The sequence below is a fragment of the Trachypithecus francoisi genome, unplaced genomic scaffold, assembly GCF_009764315.1.
Source record: "Trachypithecus francoisi isolate TF-2019V2 unplaced genomic scaffold, Tfra_2.0 Lachesis_group7, whole genome shotgun sequence".
NCBI classification, from domain to species: domain Eukaryota; kingdom Metazoa; phylum Chordata; class Mammalia; order Primates; family Cercopithecidae; genus Trachypithecus; species Trachypithecus francoisi.
In genome coordinates, this window is record NW_022681472.1 from 2,622,627 (window position 1) to 2,646,688 (window position 24,062).

Genomic DNA, 24,062 nt, shown 5'->3' on the forward strand with positions numbered 1-24,062 from the left:
CCAGCCTGGGCGACAGAGCAAGACTCTGTCTCAAAAAAAAAAAAAAGCAAGAAGCATCTATTTTATCAAGAGATGAGGGTCTTAAAAAAGAATTAATCCGATCCTACTCAGACTATTCCAAAAAACAACGGAGAAGGGAATACGTCCAAACTCATTCTACAAGGACAGTATTATCCTGATACCAAAACCAGACAAAGACACATCAAATAAATGGAAAACTACAGGGCAATATCCCTGATGAACATTAATGCAAAAATCCTCAACAAAATACTTGCAAACCAAATTCAACAGCACATTAAAAAGATTATTCATCATGACCAAGTGAGATCTATTCTAGAGATACAAGGATAGATCAACATACACAAATCAATCGTATCAACACAACAGAATAAAGGACAAAAACCACTGATCATTTTAACTGATGTTGAAAAAGCATTTGATAAAATGCAACATCCTTTCATGATAAAAAAAAAAAAACTCTCAAAAAACTATAGAAGGAACATACCTCAACACAATAAAAGCCATATATGACACACTCACAGCTGGTGTCATACTGAACAGTGAAAAACTGAAAACCTTTTTCTAAGACCTTGAACACGTTAAGGATGCCCACTGTTATTCCACATACTACTGGGAGTCTTAGCTAGAGCAAGTTGACAAGAGAAAGAAATAAAGAGTATCTATATTAGAAAGGAAGAAGTCAAATTATCCTTGCTTGCAGATGATACGATCTCATATTTGGAGACATCTGAAGACTCCACCACAAAACCATCAGAACTGATAAATTCAGTAAAGTTGCAGATACAAAAATCAACACACAAAAATCAGTAGCATTTCTATATGCCAGCAGTAAACAATCTGACACAGAAAGCATAAAAGTAATTCTATTTACAACAGCCACAAATAAAAGAAAATACTTAGGAATAAACTTAGCCAAAGAAGTGAAAGATCTCTACAATGAAAACTGTAAAACACTGATGAAAGAAATTGAAGAGAACTCAAAGAAATGCAAAGTTACTTCATGTTCATGGATGGGAAGAATCAATACTGTTACATCTGTCCACACTACCCAAAGCAATCTACAGAGTCAACACAATCCTTATCAAAATACCAATGACATTCTTTACATAGAAAAAATAATCCTAAAATTTGTATGGAACCACAAAAGACCCAGAATAGCCAAAGCCACCCTGAGCAAAAAAGAATAAAACTGGCACAATCACATTATCTAACTTCAAATTATATTACAGAGCTATAGTAACCCAAACAGCATAGCACTGGCATAAAAACAGACACATAAGCCAATGGAATAGAACAGAGAACCCAGAAATAAATTCACACAGCTGCGGTGAACCCATTTTTTGACAAATGTGCCAAAAACATACATCAGGCAAAAGACAGTCTCCAACAAATGGTCCTGGGAAAAAACTGGGTATCCATATGCAGAATAATGAAACTAGACCCCTATCTCTCACCACATAGAAAAATCAAATCCAAACGGATTAAAGACTGAAATCTAAGATCTCAACCTATAAAACTACAAAAACAAAAACAGGAAACTCTCCAGGACACTGGTCTGGGCACAAAGATTTCTTGAGTAATACCCCACAGGAACATTCAACCAAAGCAAAAATGGACAAACAGGAGGATCACATCAAATCTAAAAGCTTCTGCACAGCAAAGGAAACAATACAGAGAAGAGACAATCCACAGAATGGGAGAAAACATTTGCAAACTACCCATCTGACAAGGAATTAATAACCAAAATATGGCCGGGCACCATGGCTCACGTTAGTAATCTCAGCATTTTGGGAGGCCAAGGTGGGTGGATCACAAGGTCAGGCATTCAAGACCAGCCTGGCGCTGTCGCTACTAAAAATACAAAAATTCGTGGGGCATGGTGGTGCTTGCCTGTAATCACAGCTACTCAGGAGGCTGAGGCAGGAGAATCGCTTGAACCCGGGAGGCACAGGTTGCAGTGAGCAGAGATTGCCCCACTGCACTCTACCCTGGGCAACAGAGCAATACACCGTCTCAAAAACAAACAAACAAACAACAAACAAACAAACAACCAAAATATATAACAAGCTCAAACAACTCAACAGGAAAAAAATCTAATCTCATTTTTAAACGGGGCAAAAGATCTGAATAGACATTTCTCAAAAGAACACATACAAATGGCAAACAGGTATATAAAAACGTGCTCAACATCAATGAACATCAGAGAAATGCAAATCAAAACCACAACGAGGTACCATCTCACCCCCAGCAATAACAAATGCTGGCAAGGATGTGAAGAGAGGACCCATATATACTATTGGTGGGAATGTAAACTAATACAACCACTATGAAGAACACTATAGAGATTCCTTAAAAAAACTGCAACTAGAAGTACCATATAATCCAGAAACCCCACTGCTGGATATATACCCAAAATAAAGGATATCAGTATGATATCTGAACTCCCATGTTTATTGCAGCACTATTCACAATGGCCAAAATTTGGAAGCAACCTAAGTGCCCATGAACAGACAAATGGATGAAGAAAATGCAGTACATACATGCAGTAGAGTACTATTTAGCCATAAAAAAGAATGAGATCCTGTCACTTGAAACAATATGGTGGAACTGAAGGACATTATATTATGTGAAATAAGTCAGGCACAGAAAGACAAACTTCACATGTTCTTACTCATTTGTGGAAGCTAAAAATTAAAACAACTGAACTCATGGGGAGGGGAGGAGAGATGGAAAGTGGGGATGGTTAGTGGGTACAAAAATATAGTTAGGAAAAACAGGATCTAGTATTTGGTGGCACAAAAGGGTGACTACAGTAAATTTTTATTGTACATTTAAAAATAACTAAAAGAGTATAACTGGAATGTTTATAACACAAAGAAATGATAAATGCTTGAAGTGATGGATACTCCACTTACCGATGTGACTGTTACACACTGTATGCCTGTATCGAAATATCCCATGTACCCCATAAACATAGACACCTACTATGTACCCATAAAAATTAAAACTTAAAATTAAAAAAAGAGCTGCTCTTAGATGAAAGCCAATCTTGCAACTGATGTCGACATTTTGAAGTATATAACTCGATATATATAGTTTCTGAAGTTACGTTATGAAAGAGATCACTTTTTTAAAAAACAGGGTCTCACTATGTTGCCCAGGTTGGACAGCAGTGGCAACTGACAAGTTCAGTCATAGCTCACTGCAGCCTTGAATTCCTGGACTCAAGCAATTCTCCCACCTCAGTCTCCTAAGTAGTTGGAAGTACAGTCATGCACCACCATGCTTAGCTTATTTTTACTTTAATATTTTAGAGATGAGATCTCACTATGTTGCCAAGGCTGGTCATGAACTCTTGGCCTCAATTGATTCTTCCACCTCAGCCTCCCAAGTAGCTGGTATTACAGGCACGAGCCATCATGCCCAGCAAAGTCACTTTCTTGACACACTGTCTTTCACATCTTTCTCTCTTCTTTCATTTTTCAAGACAACAGTTGTCTGTTCAGAGAAGTGGTATGGTGGGCAGGGCCTCAGCAGGGCAGGGGTGTGTTCACAGACAAGCCACCCACTAACCAGAACAGAAGCTGTGCAAAAATCACAAGCATTCCTACACACCAACAATAAACAGAGATCCAAATCATGAGTGAACTCCCATTCACAATTGCTACAAAGAGAATAAAATCCCTAGGAACACAACTTACACGGGATGTGAAGGACCTCTTCCAGGAGAACTACAAACCACTGCTCAAGGAAATAAAAGAGGACACAAATGGAAAAATATTCCATGCTCATGGACAGGAAGAATCAATATTGTGAAAATGACCATACTGCCCAAAGTAATTTATAGATTCAATGTCATCCCCATCAAGCTACCATTCACTTTCTTCATAGAATTAAAAAACTACTTTAAATTTCATATGGAACCAAAAAAGAGCCCTCATTGCCAAGACAATCCTAAGGAAAAAGAACAAAGCTGTAGGCATCATGCCACCTGACTTCAAACTATACTACAAGACTATAGTAACCAAATCAGCATGGTACTGGTACCAAAACAGATATATAGACTAATGGAATAGGATAGAGGCCACAGACATAACGCCACACATCTACAACCATCTGATCTTTGACAAACCTGCCAGAAACAAGCAATGGGGAAAGGATTCCCTATTTAATAAATGGTGTTGGGAAAACTGGCTAGCCATATATGTAGAAAACTGAAACTGGACCCCTTCCTTACACCTTATACAAAAATTAACTCAAGGTGGATTAAAGACTTAAACATAAGACCTAAAACCGTAAAAACCCTAGGCTGGGCATGGTGGCTCACACCTGTAATCCCAGCACTTTGGGAGGCCGAGGCAGGTGGATCACGAGATCAGGAGATTGAGACATCGTGGCTAACGTGGTGAAACCCTATCTTTACTAAAAAAAAAAAAAAAAAAAAATTTCCAGGCATGGTGACACGGGCCTGTAGTCCCAGCTACTCTGGAGGCTGAGGCAGGAGAATCACTTGAACCCGGGAAGCAGAGGTTGCAATGAGCCGAGATCACGCCACTGCACTCCAGCCTGGGTGACAGGGCGAGACTCTGTCTCAAAAAAGCAAAGCAAAACAAACAAAAAACAAACTCTAGAAGAAAACCTAGGCAATACCATCCAGGACATAGGCATGGGCAATGACTTCATGACTAAAACACCAAAAGCAATGGTAATCAAACCCAAAATGGACAAATGGGATCTAATTAAACTAAAGAGCTTCTGTACAGCAAAAGAAACTACCATCAGAGTGAACAGGCAACCTACAGAATGGGAGAACGTTTTTGCAATCATCAGACAAAGGGCTAATATTCAGAACCTACAAAGAACTCAAACAAATTTACAAGAAAAAAACAACCCCATCAAAAAGTGGGCAAAGGATATGAACAGACATTTCTCAAAAGAAGACATGCATACAGCCTACAGACACATGGAAAAATGCTCATCATCACTCGCCATCACAGAAATGCAAATCAAAACCACAACGAGATACCACCTCACACCAGTTAGAATGGCAATCATTAAAAAGTCAGGAAACAACAGGTGCTGGAGAGGATGTGGAGAAATAGGAACACTTTTACACTGTTGGTGGGATTGTAAACTAGTTCAACCATTATGGAAAACAGTATGGCAATTCCTCAAGGATCTAGAACTAGAAGTACCATATGACCCAGCCATCCCATTACTGGGTATATACCCAAAGGATTATAAATCATGCTGCTATAAAGACACAAGCACACTATGTTCATTGCGGCACTATTCACAATAGCAAAGACTTGGAATCAACCCAAATGTCCATCAGTGACAGACTGGATTAAGAAAATGTGGCACATATACACCATGGAATACTATGCAGCCATGAAAAAGGATGAGTTCGTGTCCTTTGCAGGGACATGGATGCAGCTGGAAACCAGTGTTCTCAGCAGACTATTGCAAGAACAGAAAACCAAACACCGCATGTTCTCACTCATAGGTGGGAACTGAACAATGAGATCACTTGGACTCGGGAAGGGGAACATCATATACCAGGGCCTATTATGGGGAGGGGGGGAGGGATTGCATTCGGAGTTATACCTGATGTAAATGACGAGTTGATGGGTGCAGCACACCAACGTGGCACAAGTATACATATGTAACAAACCTGCATGTTATGCGCGTGTACCCTAGAACTTAAAGTATAATTAAAAAAAAAAAAAAAAGTGGACAGGATGACACTTGAGGCCGTCTACTGAGTCCTAATTAAAAGGAGGAGTCTTTCTGTGTATTTTAAATTACAGGACAATTTCAGGAGCTGATTTCAAAAATCATCTCAACTAGTCTATCCCAAGCAACTATGACCATATGAGCAGAATGTTTTGTTAGCAATGTAAGATGAAAGTATTTTACAAAGGAGATACATCCTGTAACAAGTAACATACCCAGAATAGATATAATCAACAAAGCAACGGCTAAGATTATTCTTCAATGACAACTCTAATTAATTTGGAAACAAATATAAGTGTCCACATATGTGCTTTAACCACATTTTTATAACCTGTAGTATCTGATCAACTTATTCTTTCTGTAATATTACCTACCTTGCCACAAACTCTTTATTCTTATGACCAGTAGAAGTATCCTTGAAGGAATAGCTTTCGCTACTTATGATGAAGGGATAAACAATAGCCTGTGGGTAGTTATCAGTGATTTCTTCCACGGTGTGCTGAACAGCAACGGCTTGGTCTTTGTCCAGTAAGGCCACCATGTGGCTGATCCAGCCGATGAACTGCCAGCAGGGAACGGAAGAGATCTAAAATAGAGAGCTGAAACTTAATGCTGAGTAAAACATCTCACATCATCTGTTACAAAAGTAACATATGTCCAAAAAAAAAGAAAACTCAGAAGTATAAAAACACAAGTACAAAACAAGTCTTCCATCCCTCAGCTCTCTTCTGCTGTGGCAATCACTGGACTCTCCCAGGCACTTTCTGTGCAGAATAGTCTTCTGTTGCAAGAATGGAATCACACGAGACAACTGGTGCTGGTTGTTCTTAGACAGACGTATAGAAAAATCTACTTCATTCCTCTTGGCAGCTGTGTAGTATTCCATGTTGTTTACTGCTCTATAATGAATATTTCAATTTTTTATCACAGGTAATGTTGCAGTAGAATCCCTGTGCACATAACTTTAGTTTTTTTTTTTTTTGAGAGGGAGTCTCGTTCTGACACCAGGCTGGAGTGCAGTAGCGTGATCTTGCCTCACTGCAACCTCTGCCTCCTGGGTTCAAGCAATTCTCCTGCCTCCCTGAGTAGCTGGGACTACAGGCGCATGCCACCATGCCCAGCTAATTTTCGTATTTTTAGTAGAGATGGGGTTTCACCATGTTGGCCAGGATGGTCTCAATCTCTTGACCTCACGATCTTCCTACCTCGGCCTCTCAAAGTGCCGGGATTATAGGCATGAGCCACCGTGCCCGGCCATGGTAAAGAATTTTTCAAATTTTCATTTCTAAAAGTATTAGACTGACTACTTTCCAAAGTCTTTACCAACACTGGACATAATCAACTTTTAAAATCACTGTCAAGTTGAGATCGTGCCACTGCACTCCAGCCTGGGTGAGAGCGAGACTCCGTCTCAAAAAAAAAAAAAAAAAAAAAAATTAAATCACTGTCAATCAGAAGTGAAAAACGTCTAATTTAAATTTTCACGTTTCATTATTAGTGAGGCTGAATGTTCCATGTTTATTTGCCTTACGTCCTTTAATCACGCATGCATTTCCTCTCACCATTTTCTACCGGTCTGTTGTGACCATTTATTTTGAATGAAACAGAAAGCCAATGTCAGCTTTCTGTTTCTTGTATGTGTTGCAAACGTTTTTCTTTGTTTTTTTTTGGTTGGTTGCTTTTTTTTTAAAACAGAGTCTTGCTCTGTCATCCAAGCTAGGCAGTGGCGTGATCTCGGCTCACTGCAACCTCCACCTCCCGGGTTCAAGTGATTCTCCTGCCTCAGCCTCCCAAGTAGCTGGGTTTACAGGCACCCGCCACCACGCCCAGCTAATTTTTGTTTTTTTTAGTAGGGTTTCACCGTGTTGGCCAGGCTGGTCTTGAACTGCTGACCTTGTGATCCACCCGCCTCGGCCTTCCAAAGTGCTGAGATTACAGGCGTGAGCCACTGCGCCTGGCTTTTTATTTTTTTAACTTTGTATACGGTATTTTCTTTTTCTGTATAGAAGTACTTCTTTTCTTTTTCTGTATAGAAGTCAAACTATTTTGCTTCATGGATTCTGGTTTTTGTTTCTTCGTTCCAAGACCATTTAAAAAAATGTGTTCACATTTTCCTCTGATACTTTTAAGGTATCATTCTGAAGATAAAATCTGATGTGTTTGGAATGCTGGTGTGAGGCTTGAGTATGGACAAGCTTCCTGAGTGCAAGTGTGCACTGAGGACAGCATGACGTGTGAGGATGGATCAGTTCACACAGCTCACGTAAGCTCATAGACAGGCTACCGGCTCCACTGCACGTGTCTACTGGGTGTTTTGACAATGCGGAGTGAATACTTTATGTCCTCACAAATTCAAATGCTGTTTTTATCATGTATAAATATTATATTATATTGGAAAAAAACAAAATCATAATGAAGTTATTTAATTATTTGCTCACTTACCTTGAAGAAAAACATACATGTTGCATTTCTGAATTTACCTTAACCTGTTTAATACCTACTAAGAAAGTCTACTATTCAGAATGCAGAAAAAGGTAGAGGGAGTGGTTAGGGCCCTAAAAGTCAAACTGGGTCCCCGCAGCCCAGAGATCAACATTATTTAAAAACTCACCATGGAAAGCTAACAGAGAACGAACCATGTAACCCTTTGTGAACTATTACATTTTCAGCTCAAAGCTTGGCCCTGTCTTCCAGTTACATGTCTATAAAAGTCAACTACGAAGCCTTTCAGAGGCTCTGCACTTTGCAAATGAAGTCAGTGGAGCCCTCCTGCACACAGACAGAGCCCAAAGGACAGGAGTGCAACTTGGCAGTGCAGCCCTTGGTGGGGCCAAGGGGCAGGTCATGTGGAAGGGTGCGGGTTCCTCCCATGTCCACACACTGACCCCTCACTCCTGCTCACAGGTCCCAGACCCCTCCGGACACCGTGCTGCTGGAAGGTGTTGTGCTCCTGGGAGGTGGGATGCAAGCTGAACTTGCTCACTCCCTCTGGACTAAATGACAGGTGAGCACTGGGCACAGCAAATGTGACTGGCCACAGTCACCCCGCCTCCAACTCTCTGGGTCCTTGTTCAAACACAGTGTTCTTATCAACACCCACAGAGGAAAATGGGTAAATGCGAAAACTCATTTTTGCAGCTTTAAATTACCTATGTCCTCAGAATGTAGCAGAATTCACAGCTGGCTGGGAAAAGCTATAATACACGCACTGCACACATTAACGCGTTTGGATATAAATAAGTGTATCTTTACGTTCTGTAAAGTTCCTTACCGCCAAGTCGAATAAAGACACCAACCTCTTTTGTCATGAGACTCAAAGTCTCCTCTGGATACCGTTCTATAATCTGAAGTAATCTAGGAAACTTCAATCTGGCTTCATTGGAATTTAATTTTAAAGCTTTCAACATTTTCTCCACCACAAGTGCTGGATACGCCTGCAGTTCTGCAGAATCAGTAACTATCAATGACACCAAAGAAGAGAGCAATGGTCAATATATCCACTTATCCATAAACTATGACCTTAAATGTTAACATGTTCCCTTTTTGCCTTGTATTTTTTAGTGTCATTGTTCTTTTTTTGTTATTGAGATGGAATCTCGCTCTCTTGCCCAGGCTGGAGTGCAGTGGTGTGATCTTGGCTCACTGCAAGCTCCACCTCCCGGGTTCAAGCCATTCTTCTGCCTCAGCCTCCCGTGTAGCTGCCACCACGCCCAGCTAATTTTTTCGTATTTTTAGTAGAGATGGGGGTTTCACCATGTTAGCCAGGATGGTCTCGATCTCCTGACCTCGTGATCCGCCCACCTCGGCCTCCCAAAGTGCTGGGATTACAGGCGTGAGCCACTGCACCCGGCCATTGTTCTTTTCTTAACTACCACTGTACACCAACAAACACCAGGTACAGTTTTGTATCTATCCTGAAGCCAAATCCTTCCATTAGAGTACCCATTCTGCACGAAGCACAGTTTGAATCCTGGGCTGGGAACACAAGGGACAGTTGGTGGTCACTGAATTTATTCCAGGAGCATGAAGCAGGCCACATGAGCCAGTAATATTGAAGCTGCAAGCAAAATATCAAAGTATAAATTAAACAAATGGAAAGAGAGGACCACTTGACTCCATTTAACTGCAGGTCATGTTGCTTAGAGAGGCCATTGTCTCTCTTTCTTTCTTTTTTTTTTTTTTGAAACGGAGTCTTGCTCTGTCACCCAGGCTGGTGTGCAGTGGTGCAATATCAGCTCACTGCAACCTCTGCCTCCTGGGTTCAAGCGATTCTCCTGCCCCAGCCTCCTGAGCAGCTGGGACTACAGGCATGGGCCACCACACCCAGCTAATTGTTTTGTATTCTTAGTAGAGTTGGGGTTTCACCACGTTGGCCAGGCTGGTCTCAAACTCCTGGCCTCAAGTGATCCACTGCACCTGGCTGCCATTGTCTCTTAAAAAGACAATAGGATTTTCAAAATATTTGTAATTTGAAAACAAATAGGAGACCAAAGGTATGTACAAAATTCATAAGACTTTATGCTGACATAATGGAACACTAGCTTTTTAATTTTGCAATTCACCTGATGCATTCTCTTCTTCCTTGCGTAGCTGTTGGTCACAGAAATCTGCCAGCGTCATGTAAGCATCAATCACCCCAGCTGCAGGCCTACAGCTCCAGGAGGTAGGCTGGGCCTCCTCCTCAGCTGCCTGCACAGCCTCAGAGAGGTGCTGGAATGCTCTCTGGTACAGACCCGCGATCACCTGGAATTCACAGAGACCTCAACCCATGAGCATGACTGAAGTTTTCTCAAAGAATTCTGCTTTCCATTTGTGACTCATGACACATAAATGGATCAACAGTTCCAAAATAACACTGAAGCTATGGAACTGGAAAAACAAGAGTCCACACTGGCTGTGAAGGAGCAAGCAATTCCAGTAAGATCCTCAGCACATAACAACTGGCCAAACAAAAATGCAAGCCCAGTGCAGGCCAGATGGTGCACAAGCAACACAGAGCTGGGTCTGGTCAGTGGAGTGCATGGCTGTCGGGAATATAAGAGGGAGATGGAAGTTGGCCCCTGCCCTCAGTGTCCTGCACAGACGCTGGTAGCATCATGGAGGGAAAAGAGAAGGCCCCACAACTGAGGTGAGGCAGGACATAGTGAATGAGAAGGAAGCAGGTAACTATTGAAAAAACAAAATAATCGGCAGGAAGCTAAGCAAAGCAGGCACTAAATAAAAAAGCAGAAAAGGCTGATTTGTTCCGTAAGCTAGTGGGACGTCTGAATGGTGATGGGTGGGGAAATTTAATAAACAAAAGTCATAAAAGAACTGTCCACAGTTCTTTCAATCCAAAAAAAATTAAAATTCATGACTTTTAATATTAAAAAATTTGTATCATTCAAATAAATAGGAAGCACAAAGAATGTCAATTTTCCACATAAGAAAATTGGCTGTGCATAACTGTCAAATATATTTTAAAAACACAAAGCAATACCCTATTACTTTCCTGTAGCCTGAACACTGCACATTGAAGACATACACAGCACACTAGCATAAAACATTCTTCCAGTATTACCTTCTCCGAATCCTCTGAACTGGATCCAGAAAGCTCTAAGATTCTTCTAGCCTTGTCCTCCTCGATTTCAGCAAGGCAGGCTGGCTCACTGCTGAGAGCATTAGCTATGATCCTGTAAGTTGTACCCAAGAGAATGTTCTGGTCACGGGAAGCCAGAATATTTTTGCTTAAGTAGCTTGACACGTTGTTCTCATCTGTTGGATTAAAAAAACAAACAAACAAAACAAAAACAAACACTGTGTGTATAATTAAAAAGAAGAAATTCGTTGTCTACAAAAGTTTTCTTTTGTTTTTGGAACAGGGTCTCCCTCTGTTACCCAGGCTGGAGTGCAATGACACGATCTTGGCTCACTGGAACCTCTGCCTCCCGGGCTCAAGCGATCATCCCACCTCAACCTCCCAATTAGCTGGGACTATAGGCTTGTACCACTATGCCCGGCTATTTTTTGTATTTTTGGTAGAGATGGGGTTTTGCCATGTTGCCCAGGCTGGTCTCGAACTCCTGAGTTCAAGCAATCCTCCCACTTTGGCCTCCCAAAATGCTGAGATTACAAGTATGACCCACCATGCTTGGCCTAAAGTTTTCCATTAATAAATTAATAAAAATAAATATTGAAAGTATAAGAAACTGACTTCAAATACTGGCTAGGGAATTTCTTGAACTCACATATTAATGAAAAATGTTCTTTGTTAGAAGTAACTGTATCAGCCGGGCGCGGTGGCTCAAGCCTGTAATCCCAGCACTTTGGGAGGCCGAGACGGGCGGATCACGAGGTCAGGAGATCGAGACCATCCTGGCTAACACGGTGAAACCCCGTCTCTACTAAAAAATACAAAAAACTAGCCGGGCGAGGTGGCGGGCGCCTGTAGTCCCAGCTACTTGGGAGGCTGAGGCAGGAGAATGGCGTAAACCCGGGAGGCGGAGCTTGTAGTGAGCTGAGATCCGGCCACTGCACTCCAGCTGGGCCACAGAGCGAGACTCCGTCGCAAAAAAAAAAAGAAGTAACTGTATCAAAGTCCACAGAGACTAAGCAATTGAAACTTTCATTAATTAACTTTTTATTCAAGCATCATCATTCTGCAATTTTTCAAAGCACCTAATTCTGTTATAAAGAATAGGAAACGGGTACTGTGTTTGTACATAAATTAATAATCCAGGGTAGGTCTTTAAATTGGCACTGTGGCCCACAGCAAATGAAACAACAGGCACTGCTGCATTTAAAGTTCTAGTTCTGCTGTGACTGTGTGGTTCTGGGCAAGGAGCTGGATCAGCGCTGGTTAAGTCTGCAGTGTCCAGAGGTGCGGTAACAGTGTTGAAACTAGGAGGCCTGATCAACCACATGCCCTCCTTGCCTATGGTCTGACAGTTCTCTGCCAGAGTTATCTCACATACAGGATCACAACTACTGGCCCTGCTTATCATGCAAGGCTGTTACGAACTACAACCATACTCTAACTGTGTAATTATTATTATATGGGTATATGGACACTAATATTAACATCAGCAAACTCCTCCTCCTCCCCTCAAAAAAACCCATATAATTATGTAGCAATAATCAGGATAATTTTCTTCTTCTTTTTTTAGACACAGGGTCTCACTATGTTGCCCAGGCCAGAATACAGTGGCAACTCACACAGGCAAATCATGGCTCAATGCAGCCTCGAACTCCTGATCTCAAGCCATCCTCCCGCCTCAGGCTCCCCAGTAGCTGGGACAAAGGGTGCATGCCAACAAGTCCGACTAGAATGATCTTCTCCTCCTGGGATCAGTGTAAAAGAGTGCTTCTCCCCTAGACACCTTTATTGAGGCTGATACTTCAGAGCTGGTCTAGGAACCCAGCTGGATCATGCCTGATCAGAATACTAGCACACATCCTCAGACACAGGGCAACAGAGCAGGGGACAAGACCCAAACCCGCCCAAGAAAGCTTTCCTCCTTTAATGTAGTCTTAAAGACTACATTATTTTAGGAGGAAATAGCTTTTTTTTTTTTTTGAGACGGAGTTTTGCTCTTGTCAACCAGGCTGGAGTGCAGTGGCGCGATTTGGGCTCGCTGCAACCTCCACCTGCCAGGTTCAAGCGATTCTCCTGCCTCAGGCTTCAGAGCAGCTGGGACTACAGACAGGCGCCTGCCACCACGCCCAGGTAGTTTTGTTTTTGTTTTTGTTTTTCTTTTTTTTGAGATGGAGTCCTGCTCTATCGCCCAGGCTGGAGTGTAGTGGCACGATCTCAGCTCACTGCAAGATCCATCTCCCGGGTTCACGCCATTCTCCTGCCTCAGCCTCCCAAGTAGCTGGGACTATAGGCGCCCACCACCAAACCTGGCGTAATTTTTTTGTATTTTCAGTAGACACAGGGTTCCACTTTGTTAGCCAGGATGGTCTCAATCTCCTGACCTCATGATCCACCCGCCTCAGTCCCCCAAAGTGCTGGGATTACAGGTGTGAGCCACCGTGCCCGGCCTAATTTTCTTTTTAGTAGAGATGGGGTTTCACCATGTTGGCCAGGATGTTCTCAATCTCCTGACCTCGTGATCCACCCACCTTGGCCACCCAAACTGCTGGGATTACAGGCGTGAGCCACTGCACCCAGGCTGAAATGGCTTTTCATGTTTGTTTATATCTTATATGCAAACAAAGTTTTCAAAATAATTAAACTATCATTCTCTGGCTCACTTTGCTATATTCACTAAAATTGCTGCAAAGATTTACCTCCCAAATGTCAGATGATGCAGCATAAAGAATAAGAAAATATATAAGACAATATAACACAGCCCTCTAAGATGTATGTGGATAAAAGTGGTCAACTTACCCAACAAAGAGACTGTTTTCAGCACAGTGAGCACCTGCTCAGAGCAGCCCTGGGACCGGCTCCGGCAGTGGCTCAAGCGGCAGTAGCTCTGCACCCAGCTCACCAGCCAATCGTCTCTGGTTTTTGACTCTTTATGCAGCTCCTTCAGTAGTTTCATGGCAAGTGAGAAATTGTTCTGTATTAATAGAAAAAGAGAGAAGGTGGTATGATTATACACAAGTGACAGAAGTTTCAAACTGGCCTGCTTCCCCCTTTGCACGACACAATCCACCGGAGAGTAACAAATCTATTTCTTTAGCTTCAATTATGTCTCTAAATGTATCACTGGGATATAATTCATATTTAAAGAGTACAATTCAGGCCAGGTTTACTGGCTCAGGCCTGTAATCCCAGCACTTTGGAAGGCCAAGGAGGGAGGATTACCTGAGTCTAGGAGTCTGAAACCAGACTAGGCAACATAGTGAGGCCCTGCCTCTAAAAAAATTTTTAAAATTAGCCAGCACCATGGCTCGTGCCTGTAGTCCCAGTTACTCTGGACACTAAGGTAGTAGGATCACTTGAACCTGGGAGGTTGAGGCTGCAGTGAGTTGCTGTGTACTCTACCCCGGGAAACAGAGCAAGACTGTCAAAAAAAAAAAAAAACAAGGTGGGGGCAAGGTGGGTACAATTCAGTATTTTTGAGTATATTTACAAAGTTGTGCAACCACCACCCCTAATTCCAGAACATTTTCATTACCCCAAAAAGAAACTCACTGTTTGTTCTGAGTCACTACGCAGCCATTGGCAACCATAAATTTCCTTCCTTTCTCTATGGATTTGCCTACACCAGACATTTTGTAACAATGGTATCAGAAAATAAGTGGTGATGGCATCTTCTTTTACTTAGCATGATGTTTTCCAGGTTCATGCACGTTGTAGCACCTGTCAGCTCTTCTTTCCTCTTTATGGCTGAATAATACTCCATTGCACGGACATGCCACTTTTTTTTTTTTGAGATGGAGTTTCACTCATTACCCAGGCTGGAGTGCAATGGCGTGATCTCAGCTCATTGCAACCTGTGCCTCCTGGGTTCAAACAATTTTCCTGCCTCAGTCTCCCAAGTACCTGGGATTACAGGCATGTGCTACCACGCCCAGCTAATTTTTGTATTTTTAGTAGAGACGGAGTTTCTCCATGTCGGCCAGACTGGTCTCGGACTTCTGACTTCAAGTGATCCGCCCGCCTCGGCCTCTCAAAGTGCTGGTATTACAGGCCTGAGCCACTGCACCTGGCTGGACATGCCACATCTTATTTGGGTTGCTGCCACCTTCCAGCTATTTTGAATAATGTTCCTGTCAACATTTGTGTATTAATTTCCATGTGAACTTAAGCTTTTGTTTCTCATGGGTCTGGGAGTGTAATTGCTGTGTCATAAGGTAACTCTAGGTTCAGCTGTTTTTGTTTGTTTGTTTGTTTGAGGCAAAGTTTTGTTCTTGTCACCCAGGCTGGAGCACAGTGGCACAATCTTCGCTCTCTGCAACCTCCATCTCCCGGGTTCAAGTGATTCTCCTGCCTCAGCCTCCTGGGTAGCTGTGATTACAGGCATGTGCCACCAAGTCCGGCTAATTTTTGTATTTTTAGTAGAGACAGGGTGTCACCATGTTGGTCAGGCTGGTCTTGAACCCTTGACCTCAGGTGATCCACCTGTCTCGGCCTCCCCAAAGTGCTGGGATTACAAGCGTGAGGGCCCGGCCTCGACATTTATTTTTCTTTAAGTATAGTCAAGTGAAGCATCAGAAGTGGAGAATCAACAAAGAAATCTGGTAAATGGTTGTGATCAATTAGTTGTAAAAACCACTGCACTTGGACCAGCCTCTATGTTTAACTTTTTGAGGAAATGCCAGACTGTTTTCCACAGCAGATGCACAATTTTACATTCCCACCAGCAGTTCAGAAGGTTTCCAGTTTCCCACATCTTCTCCAAGTCCAGTTTCCCACATCTTCTCCAAGGTTTGTCATCTGTGTGTTTGCTTCCAGCCATCACAGTGGGTGTGAAGCGGTGTCTCATTGTGGATTTGATTTGCATTTCCCTCAAGCCTAGTGACACTGAGCATCTTTGCATGAGCTGGTTGGCCATTTGCCTATCTTCTTTGGAGAAATGTGTATTCAAACACTTCATGCCCATTTCTTAATTAGGTTGTTTGACTCTTTACTGTTCAGTTGTGAAGCATTCTTTATGTATTCTGGATACTAGACCCTTATCAGATATGTGACCTGCAAATAGTTTCTCCCATTACATGAGTTGTCTTTATACATTCTTTGGCTTCTCAGGTAATGCACGATAGTTTTAATTCTGAATACAATTGACCTATTTTTTAGTTGCTTATATAATGTCTTCTTAAATCTACACCTCTAATTCTCTCTCAAGCTTCAAAAGACATTTTCATCAGACTTTGGTTTTCCTAATTACTGCCCTTTCAACCACCCAGGAGAGAAATCCAAGTTGTTCCCAGCCAGACACTCTCATCACTCCTGTCACCTCAGGTTGTCCTGGATCTCCTTACAGAGCACCTCTCTTGCCCTGCTCACTCCCACCCCACTCCCCTAATGTGGAGCTTCCTGGTCTTTCTCTGTCTTTGCTTTCCCCAGAGCTGTCAATCTCCCACACAGCTTACAACTGGCCAGCATGCATGGAACCTTCAATGGCCTCCTGAACCCTGCAAGGATGTAGTCTCTCGCCCTCTGTAAACCCAGCGTAAGACTCTGCATTCTGTTTCTCACTTTCATGTTTCTGTGTGTGTGACTCCTGGAATACCTTTCTCCTCTCCATGTGCAAATCTTTCCATACCCATAAAGCCTACCCTAAATCACAGCCCCCTTCCCCAGACACCTCCCTGTCCAAGGTGGAAGCTCTTCTCTTCCCTGCGCCCACCAGGCTTTGCTGACATCTCTCTTCTTTGCCCACCAGTGCTGTTGTCATCATGTGTGCAGCCCCCACTCTCACTAGATAGTAATAATGGCAGGGAACATGTCTTTCCCCTCACCATGCCAGTTTCCTAACTACACTGGGGTCCTCTCCCCATGACCCCAACTCCCTCACCACTAAATCCTCTAGTTCAGATCACCCCTTCTGGCCACACCCTGCTCTTCTCTCATCCAGTTCCTGCTCTGCCTGCCTCTAATTGGATTTTCTATTATTTGCAATATAAAAATTCTTACTTGATATTACACTCATCCAAAGAAAAATCTATAAATGAGCATTTAAACCTACAAAAAAGAAATATTATTTCTACTAGAATATCATCCTTTGCCTTGCAATAGCAACCGATACAGGGTCATTAACATAGCAAGCTTCTGTAGTATGTTTAAAAATTATATACATTTAAATAGATTACATGCAATTTTTAAGCAATGTATATACTTAATATCAAGAAAGGGTCCTAGTATTAAGCGATAATTCCTACAAAGTAAACCTAAAAATAATTTGTAACTAACTGGTAAGGATTCATTTTGAAATGATTAACAGGAATATAATAAACTCTAGAGGCTTTCTGGAGACTTTCGAGTAAGTGCTCCTTCAAGTTTCCTTTTTTTTTTGAGACAGGATCTCACTCTGTCGCCCAAGCTGGTCTCTAACTCCTGGGCTCAAGTGATCCGCCTGCCTTGGCCTCTCAAAGTGCTGAGATTACAGGTGTGAGCCACTGCACCCAGCCCAGTTTACTTATAAAGAGAGAAAAAAAATAACACCTACTCAATTATTTTAAGGTTCAGACTATAAAGAAAAGCTAAAATTAAGAGAAAAGCTAATTTAGCAAAATCCTGTGACACAGCAGGAAAGACAGACATGAGTACCCACCTGCTTCCGGGCACTGTCTACCATCTTCATTTTCATGGAAAACTTGCAGCTCCTGATCAGGGAGCTGATATCTTCTTCCTGCTCTTGCACGTCCATCCTGTCACTGGGGTCTCCATCTTCATCCACATTCATACTATTATCTTCTGGAAGAGGGGTAAGCTTCTCCTCTATTTTGCTGAGAAAGAAACATCTACACAAAGAAAAATGAGACAATGTCAGACTCAGGAATAGGAAGCTGCTGGGTAGCGATTACAGGCAGAAATTCTACACCTTAGTAAATGTTTGTTCTTTTTTTTTTTTTTGAGATGAGTTTCACTCTGTCGCCCAGGCTGGAGTGCAGTGGCGCGATCTAGGCTCACTGTATGCTCCGCCTCCCAGGTTCACATCATTCTCCTGCCTCAGCCTCCTGAGTAGCTGGGACTACAGGTGCCCGCCCCCACATCTGTCTAATTTTTTGTATTTTTAGTAGAGACAGGGTTTCACCATGTTAGCCAGGATGGTCTCGATCTCCTGATCTCGTGATCCGGCCGCCTCGCCCTCCCAAAGTGCTGGGATTACAGGCGTGAGCCACCGTGCTCGGTCTACCCTTTTTTCTTTTTCGAGATGGAGTCTCATTCTGTCACCCAGGCTGGAGTGCAGTGGCATGATCTCGACTTACTGCAACCTCCACCTCCCGGGTTCAAGCGATTTTCCTGCCTCAGCCTACTGAGCAGCTGGGACTACAGGCGTGCACCACCACCCCCGGATAATTTTTGTATTTTTAGTAGAGAGGGGGTTTCACCATGTTGGCCAGGCTACTCTCGAACTCCTGACCCTCAGGTGATCCACCTGCTCTGGCCTCCCAAAGTGCTGGGATACAGGTGTGAGCCACTACGCCCAGCCTTTGTTCACATTTAAAACCAAAAATATACACTCTAGGTATTGACTTACTCTCCATTTGCATAAAACAACTCCTTAAAGATCACCAATGAGATATATATAATTTTTTTTTTTTTTTTTGAGACAGAGTCTCCCTCTGTCACCCAGGCTGGAGTGCAGTGGCACGATCTCAGCTCACTGCAACCTCTGCCTCCTGGGTTCAAGTGATTCTCCTGCCTCAGCTTCCTGAGTGGCTGGGATTACAGGTACGTGCCACCACGTCCAGCTAATTTTTGTATTTTTGGTAGAGATGGGGTTTCACCATCTTGGCCAGGCTGGTCTTGAACTCCTGACCTCATGATCTGCCCGCCTCAGCCTCTCAAAGTGCTGGGATTACAGGAGTGAGCCACCATGCCCGGCTACCAGTGATATTTTAACAGTACTTTTCATATATCACTCAATGCTTCCAGTTGCACAGAATAAAATGTTCAACCTCACCATTTTCTTTTCTTTTTTTTTGAAGACAGAGTATGGCTCTGTCACCCAGGCTGGTGTGCAGTGCTCAACTCACTGCAAGCTCCACCTCCTGGGCTCAAGCCAACCTCCTACCTCAGCCTTCTGAGTAGCTGGGGCTATTGGCGCAGGCCACCATGCCCAGCTAATTCTTTTTTTTTGTAGAATCGTGTTTCATCGTGTTGCCCAGGCTGGTTCTGAACTCCTGGGTTCAAGCAATTTGCCTACCTTGGCCTCCCAAAGTGCTGGGATTACAGGAGTGAGCTATCATGTCTGGCCTATATTTTATCTTTTGAAGAATGGGTATCATACCCTGTGTTGAGCCATTTTCCTACTTATATGTCCCAACTTAAGGTGATAAATATGTAACAGTAAACAGTTTATAATCACTGAAATTTTTTCTTTTTATTTATTTATTTTTTTGAGACAGGGTCTTGCTCTGTTGCCCATGTTGGGGCGTAGTGGTGCAACCACAGATCACTGCAGCCTCGACCTCCTAAACTCACACAGTCCTCTTCCCTCAGCCTCCCAAATAGCTGGGGTTGGTTATAGGTGCATGCTACCACATCAAGCTAAGTTTTACATTTTTTTGTAGAAACAGGGGCTTGCTATGTTGCCAGGCTGGTCTCAAACTCCTGGGTTCAAGGAATCCTCCTAAAGGCTGGGATTACAGGTATGAGCCACCATGCCCAACCATGAAAATTTAAAAGGTAAGTCTAGGTTGCTACTAAATTATTATTTTAGAAACAGGACTCACTATGTTGCCCAGGCTGTAGTACAGTAGTTATTCACAGATAACTAGTAATCATAGCACACTACAGCCTTGAATTCCTGGGCTCAAGCAATCCTCCTGCCTCAGCCTCCCAAGAAGCTGAAACAATAGGTGTGTGCCTCCATACCCAACTTCAAAATTATTTTTATTTGAATCATAATTTACATGTATGACTCTGTCCAAGTAATTTCATTTCCATTAATATTAGTAACACTGACAAAGGGCCCCAATATATAAAGCTCATCCCTGATCAACAATCAAGTAAATTTCTGTTATTCTTCCAGGAACTGATTTCCAATTTCTTAGAAACACTATGGCCAGGGAGTTCGAGAACACCCTGGGCAACATAGTGATACCTCATCTCTACAAAAAAATGTAAAAATTAGCTGGGCATGGTGGCATGAGCCTGTATTTCCAGCTACACAGGAGGATCGCCTGAGCTCAGGAGTTTGAGGCTGCAGTGAGCTACGATTGCACCACTGCACTCCAGCCTGGGTGGCAGAGCAAGACCCTGTGCATGGAAAGAAAGGAAAGAAGAAAAGGAAAGGAAAAAAGGAGAGGAAAGAAGAGGAGAGGGGAGGGGAGGGGAGAAAGAAACACTGTAGGCAGATAAACCATCATGTTTCACATCTCTTTTTCCTTTTCTCTCTTTTTTTGTTACTCCCAAGATACAAGCCTCGCTGGCCATTTCCTATTCTTACCACACTGCTCTGTGCTCCTCATCCCCACACCAACCACAGTGCTGGCTCATTCCCCAAAGCTGCCACTGATTTTAAGCTTTCACTGTTTATAATCATAACAATAAATACAAGTGGGTACTAGATTAACATTTCAATAAATAATGAATTACTGAATCCATAAATGTCTCCTACCAGGGTGAATAAAGTGCTTGGTATTTCAGGAAAGGGAGGTGGGAACATCCACAGAATGAGACAGACTCCCTTGGGCTGTGAAGGGTGCATGCAATTTTAGGAGTAGAGTTGACAAGAGAGTCCCAGACAGAGGGAACAAATTAAACAAACACAGAGAACAGTTACACTGCATGACATGTTCTCACATCAAATCAGAGAGAACAAACCAAGAAGAGAATCATCTTTTCTTTTCTTTTTTTTTTTTGAGACGGAGTCTCGCTCTGCCGCCCAGGCTGGAGTGCAGTGGCCGGATCTCAGCTCACTGCAAGCTCTGCCTCCTGGGTTTACACCATTCTCCTGCCTCAGCCTCCCAAGTAGCTGGGACTACAGGCGCCCGCAACCTCGCCCGGCTAGTTTTTTGTATTTTTTAGTAGAGACGGGGTTTCACCGTGTTAGCCAGGATGGTCTCGATCTCCTGACCTCGTGATCCGCCCGTCTCGGCCTCCCAAAGTGCTGGGATTACAGGCTTGAGCCACCGCGCCCGGCCGAGAACCATCTTTTCTAAAAACAACAGAGTCTGGCTCTGGTATGGCACTGGGAACTCCTTGGGGCCTATCCTCTGCTGACAACAACTAGAAACTGGATAAAATACAACTCCCCAAGAACTCTGAGTGAATAAAAGATGGCAGACTGTATGTGCAGGGAATCAAAACTGGGAGGATCTCCTATTGGCATGGGCTTCCTGTTTCCTCTCTGTTTTATTCCCTTTTGACCCTGTGGAGTGTGGTGGCAATGTGATTGAGATCTTTAAGGCTAGCCTGCTGCATTCTACCCAGGGGAACAAGAAAAGGAGCCCAGGCAGACAGCTGCTACAGGGAGAATCCTGGAGGGGAGAGAACCAGAGAAAAATCCTCTAGTTCTGCACATGAACCCACCAGACTCAGGCTGCCCTGAAGTATGCATGTACAGACAGACTCAAAACAGCATAGGTTTGGAAAGGAACTGAGGTTTCAATCAACAAAAGGCAAGACAGAGCCTACTATCTAAACAGATCGCCAGCTAGAGAATTATAAGCCAGCATCTACGCAAGAGAATCCAGTAGTTCTCCTTATCTTACTTGCAGTTTTGCTTTCCCTGGCTTCAGTTACTGGAGATATAGTGCTATAATAAGATATTTTGAGAGAGACAGACCACATTCACATAACTTTTATTATAGTATACTGTTTGAATTATTCTATTTTATTATTGTTATTATTGTTACTTACTGTGCCTAATTTATAAATTAAACTTTATCATATGTGTGTATGTATAGGAAAAAAACAGTATACATAAGGTTTGGTATTATCCATGGTTTCAGGATTCCACTGGGGATCTATGAACGTATCTCCTACAGATAAGAAGGGACTACTATATTCACAAATTACATTCAAAAATTAACTTATAAAAAGAATCGAGAGAATGTATCCATCTCAACAGAAAATGGATGCTAACTCTATGCTGACCCATATGTTGGAATGATAATATAAGGACCTTAAAGCAGCTATTTTAACTATGCTCCAGGAGGTCAAGAAAAAAACACATGCAATAAATGAAAGGGTGAGTATCTCAGCAGAAAAAGAGGAAATATTTTTTAATAAACCAAATGGAAATTTTACAACTGCAAAATATAATACCTAAGATAAAACAGTCACTAGACGGACTTCCTAGAAGAACGAGTAACACAAAAGAAAGCAAGAGTAAGATTGAAGACAAATCAATAGAAATTATCTAATCTGATGAATAAACAACAAAAAGAATGAATAAAAATGAACAGAATCAGGAACTTATGGAACAATGTCAAAAGGCATGACGTATGTCTAACTGGATTCCCACGAGACCAAGAGAAATTGGGACAAAAAGTATTTGAAGAAACAATGACCAAAAACTCCCCAAATTTGGTGACAAAAATGTGCAGATTCAAGAAAGTCAGTGAACTTTAGATGGGATAAATTCAAACAGAACCAGGCCTAGACACATCATCATCAAACTGCTGATAACCAATGATAAAGAAAAAAATCCTGAAAGCAGTCAGAAAAACATGACACATCACATATGAGCCACAACAACAGGAATAGCGAGGACATCATCTTCAGAGACATAGCGGCCAAAAGATACTACAAGGGGCAGGGAGAATCTACCCAGATTCTACATTCTGAGAAAGTGTCCTTCAAGAATGACACAGAAATAAAGATATCTTCAGAGAAGGAAAAAACTAACAAGAGTTCATCACAAGTAGACCTGCATTACAAGAACTGCTAAAGGAAGATTTTCAGTCTAAAGGAAAATGACACAAGAGAAAAACTTGGGTCTTAGGAATAAATGATGAGTACAGAGTGGTAAGTATAATAAAAGACATATACTTACGTTCTAAAGAATACGTGACAAAAACCACATATGTTCTTTAGAATATGTATGACTGTTTAAAGTACAATTTAATCTAGTGGTGTTTTCATTATATGTTACTTCATAAACATACATGAAATCCATCCACACACACATCAATATATCATTACTTCATAAAGATAAAAGCAGTATTTTGACAGGGCATGGTGGCTCATGCTTGTAATCCCAGCACTTTGGAAGGCCGAGGTGGACAGATCACCTGAGGTTAGGAGTTCGAAACCAGCCTGACCAACATGGCAAAACCCCATCTCTACTAAAAATACAAAATCAGCTGGGTGTGGTGGCACATGCCTGTAATCCCAGCTACTTGGGAGGCTGAGGGAGGAGAATGGCTTGAATCTGGGGGGGTGCAGGTTGCAGTGAGCCAAGATCATGCCACTGCTCTCCAGCCTGGGCAACAAGAGCAAAATTCCATCTCAAAAAAAAGTATTTCCACCATGGCATGTGTATACTTATGTAACAAACTTGCACATTCTGCACATGTACCCCAGAACTTAAAGTGTAATAAAAACAAATAAATAATTTCATCAGGAAGACAGCAGTTATCCATGTGTATGTGCCTAATAACAGAATCAAAATACAGTACGTAAAACTACACAGAATTAAAGGGAGAAATAGACAATTCTACAATCACAGGAGATTTTGACATCCTTATCTCAGCAG

At 42.4% G+C, this 24,062-nt stretch overlaps 1 protein-coding gene across 4 annotated transcripts in view; it reads right to left on the minus strand.

The window, feature by feature from the left end:
* Nucleotides 1–24,062, minus strand: part of PRKDC (protein kinase, DNA-activated, catalytic subunit) — a 187,854-nt gene that overhangs the window by 16,540 nt on the left and 147,252 nt on the right. For all 4 annotated transcript variants that reach the window (XM_033203538.1, XM_033203540.1, XM_033203541.1 and 1 more), the window contains exons 69-74: nucleotides 17,964–18,153; nucleotides 14,129–14,303; nucleotides 11,318–11,511; nucleotides 10,320–10,500; nucleotides 9,054–9,214; nucleotides 6,132–6,343 (exon numbers count right to left, since the gene is read on the minus strand). In XM_033203538.1, the coding sequence (XP_033059429.1) occupies nucleotides 6,132–6,343; nucleotides 9,054–9,214; nucleotides 10,320–10,500; nucleotides 11,318–11,511; nucleotides 14,129–14,303; nucleotides 17,964–18,153 (1,113 nt within the window). The remainder of the gene's footprint in view (nucleotides 1–6,131; nucleotides 6,344–9,053; nucleotides 9,215–10,319; nucleotides 10,501–11,317; nucleotides 11,512–14,128; nucleotides 14,304–17,963; nucleotides 18,154–24,062) is intronic.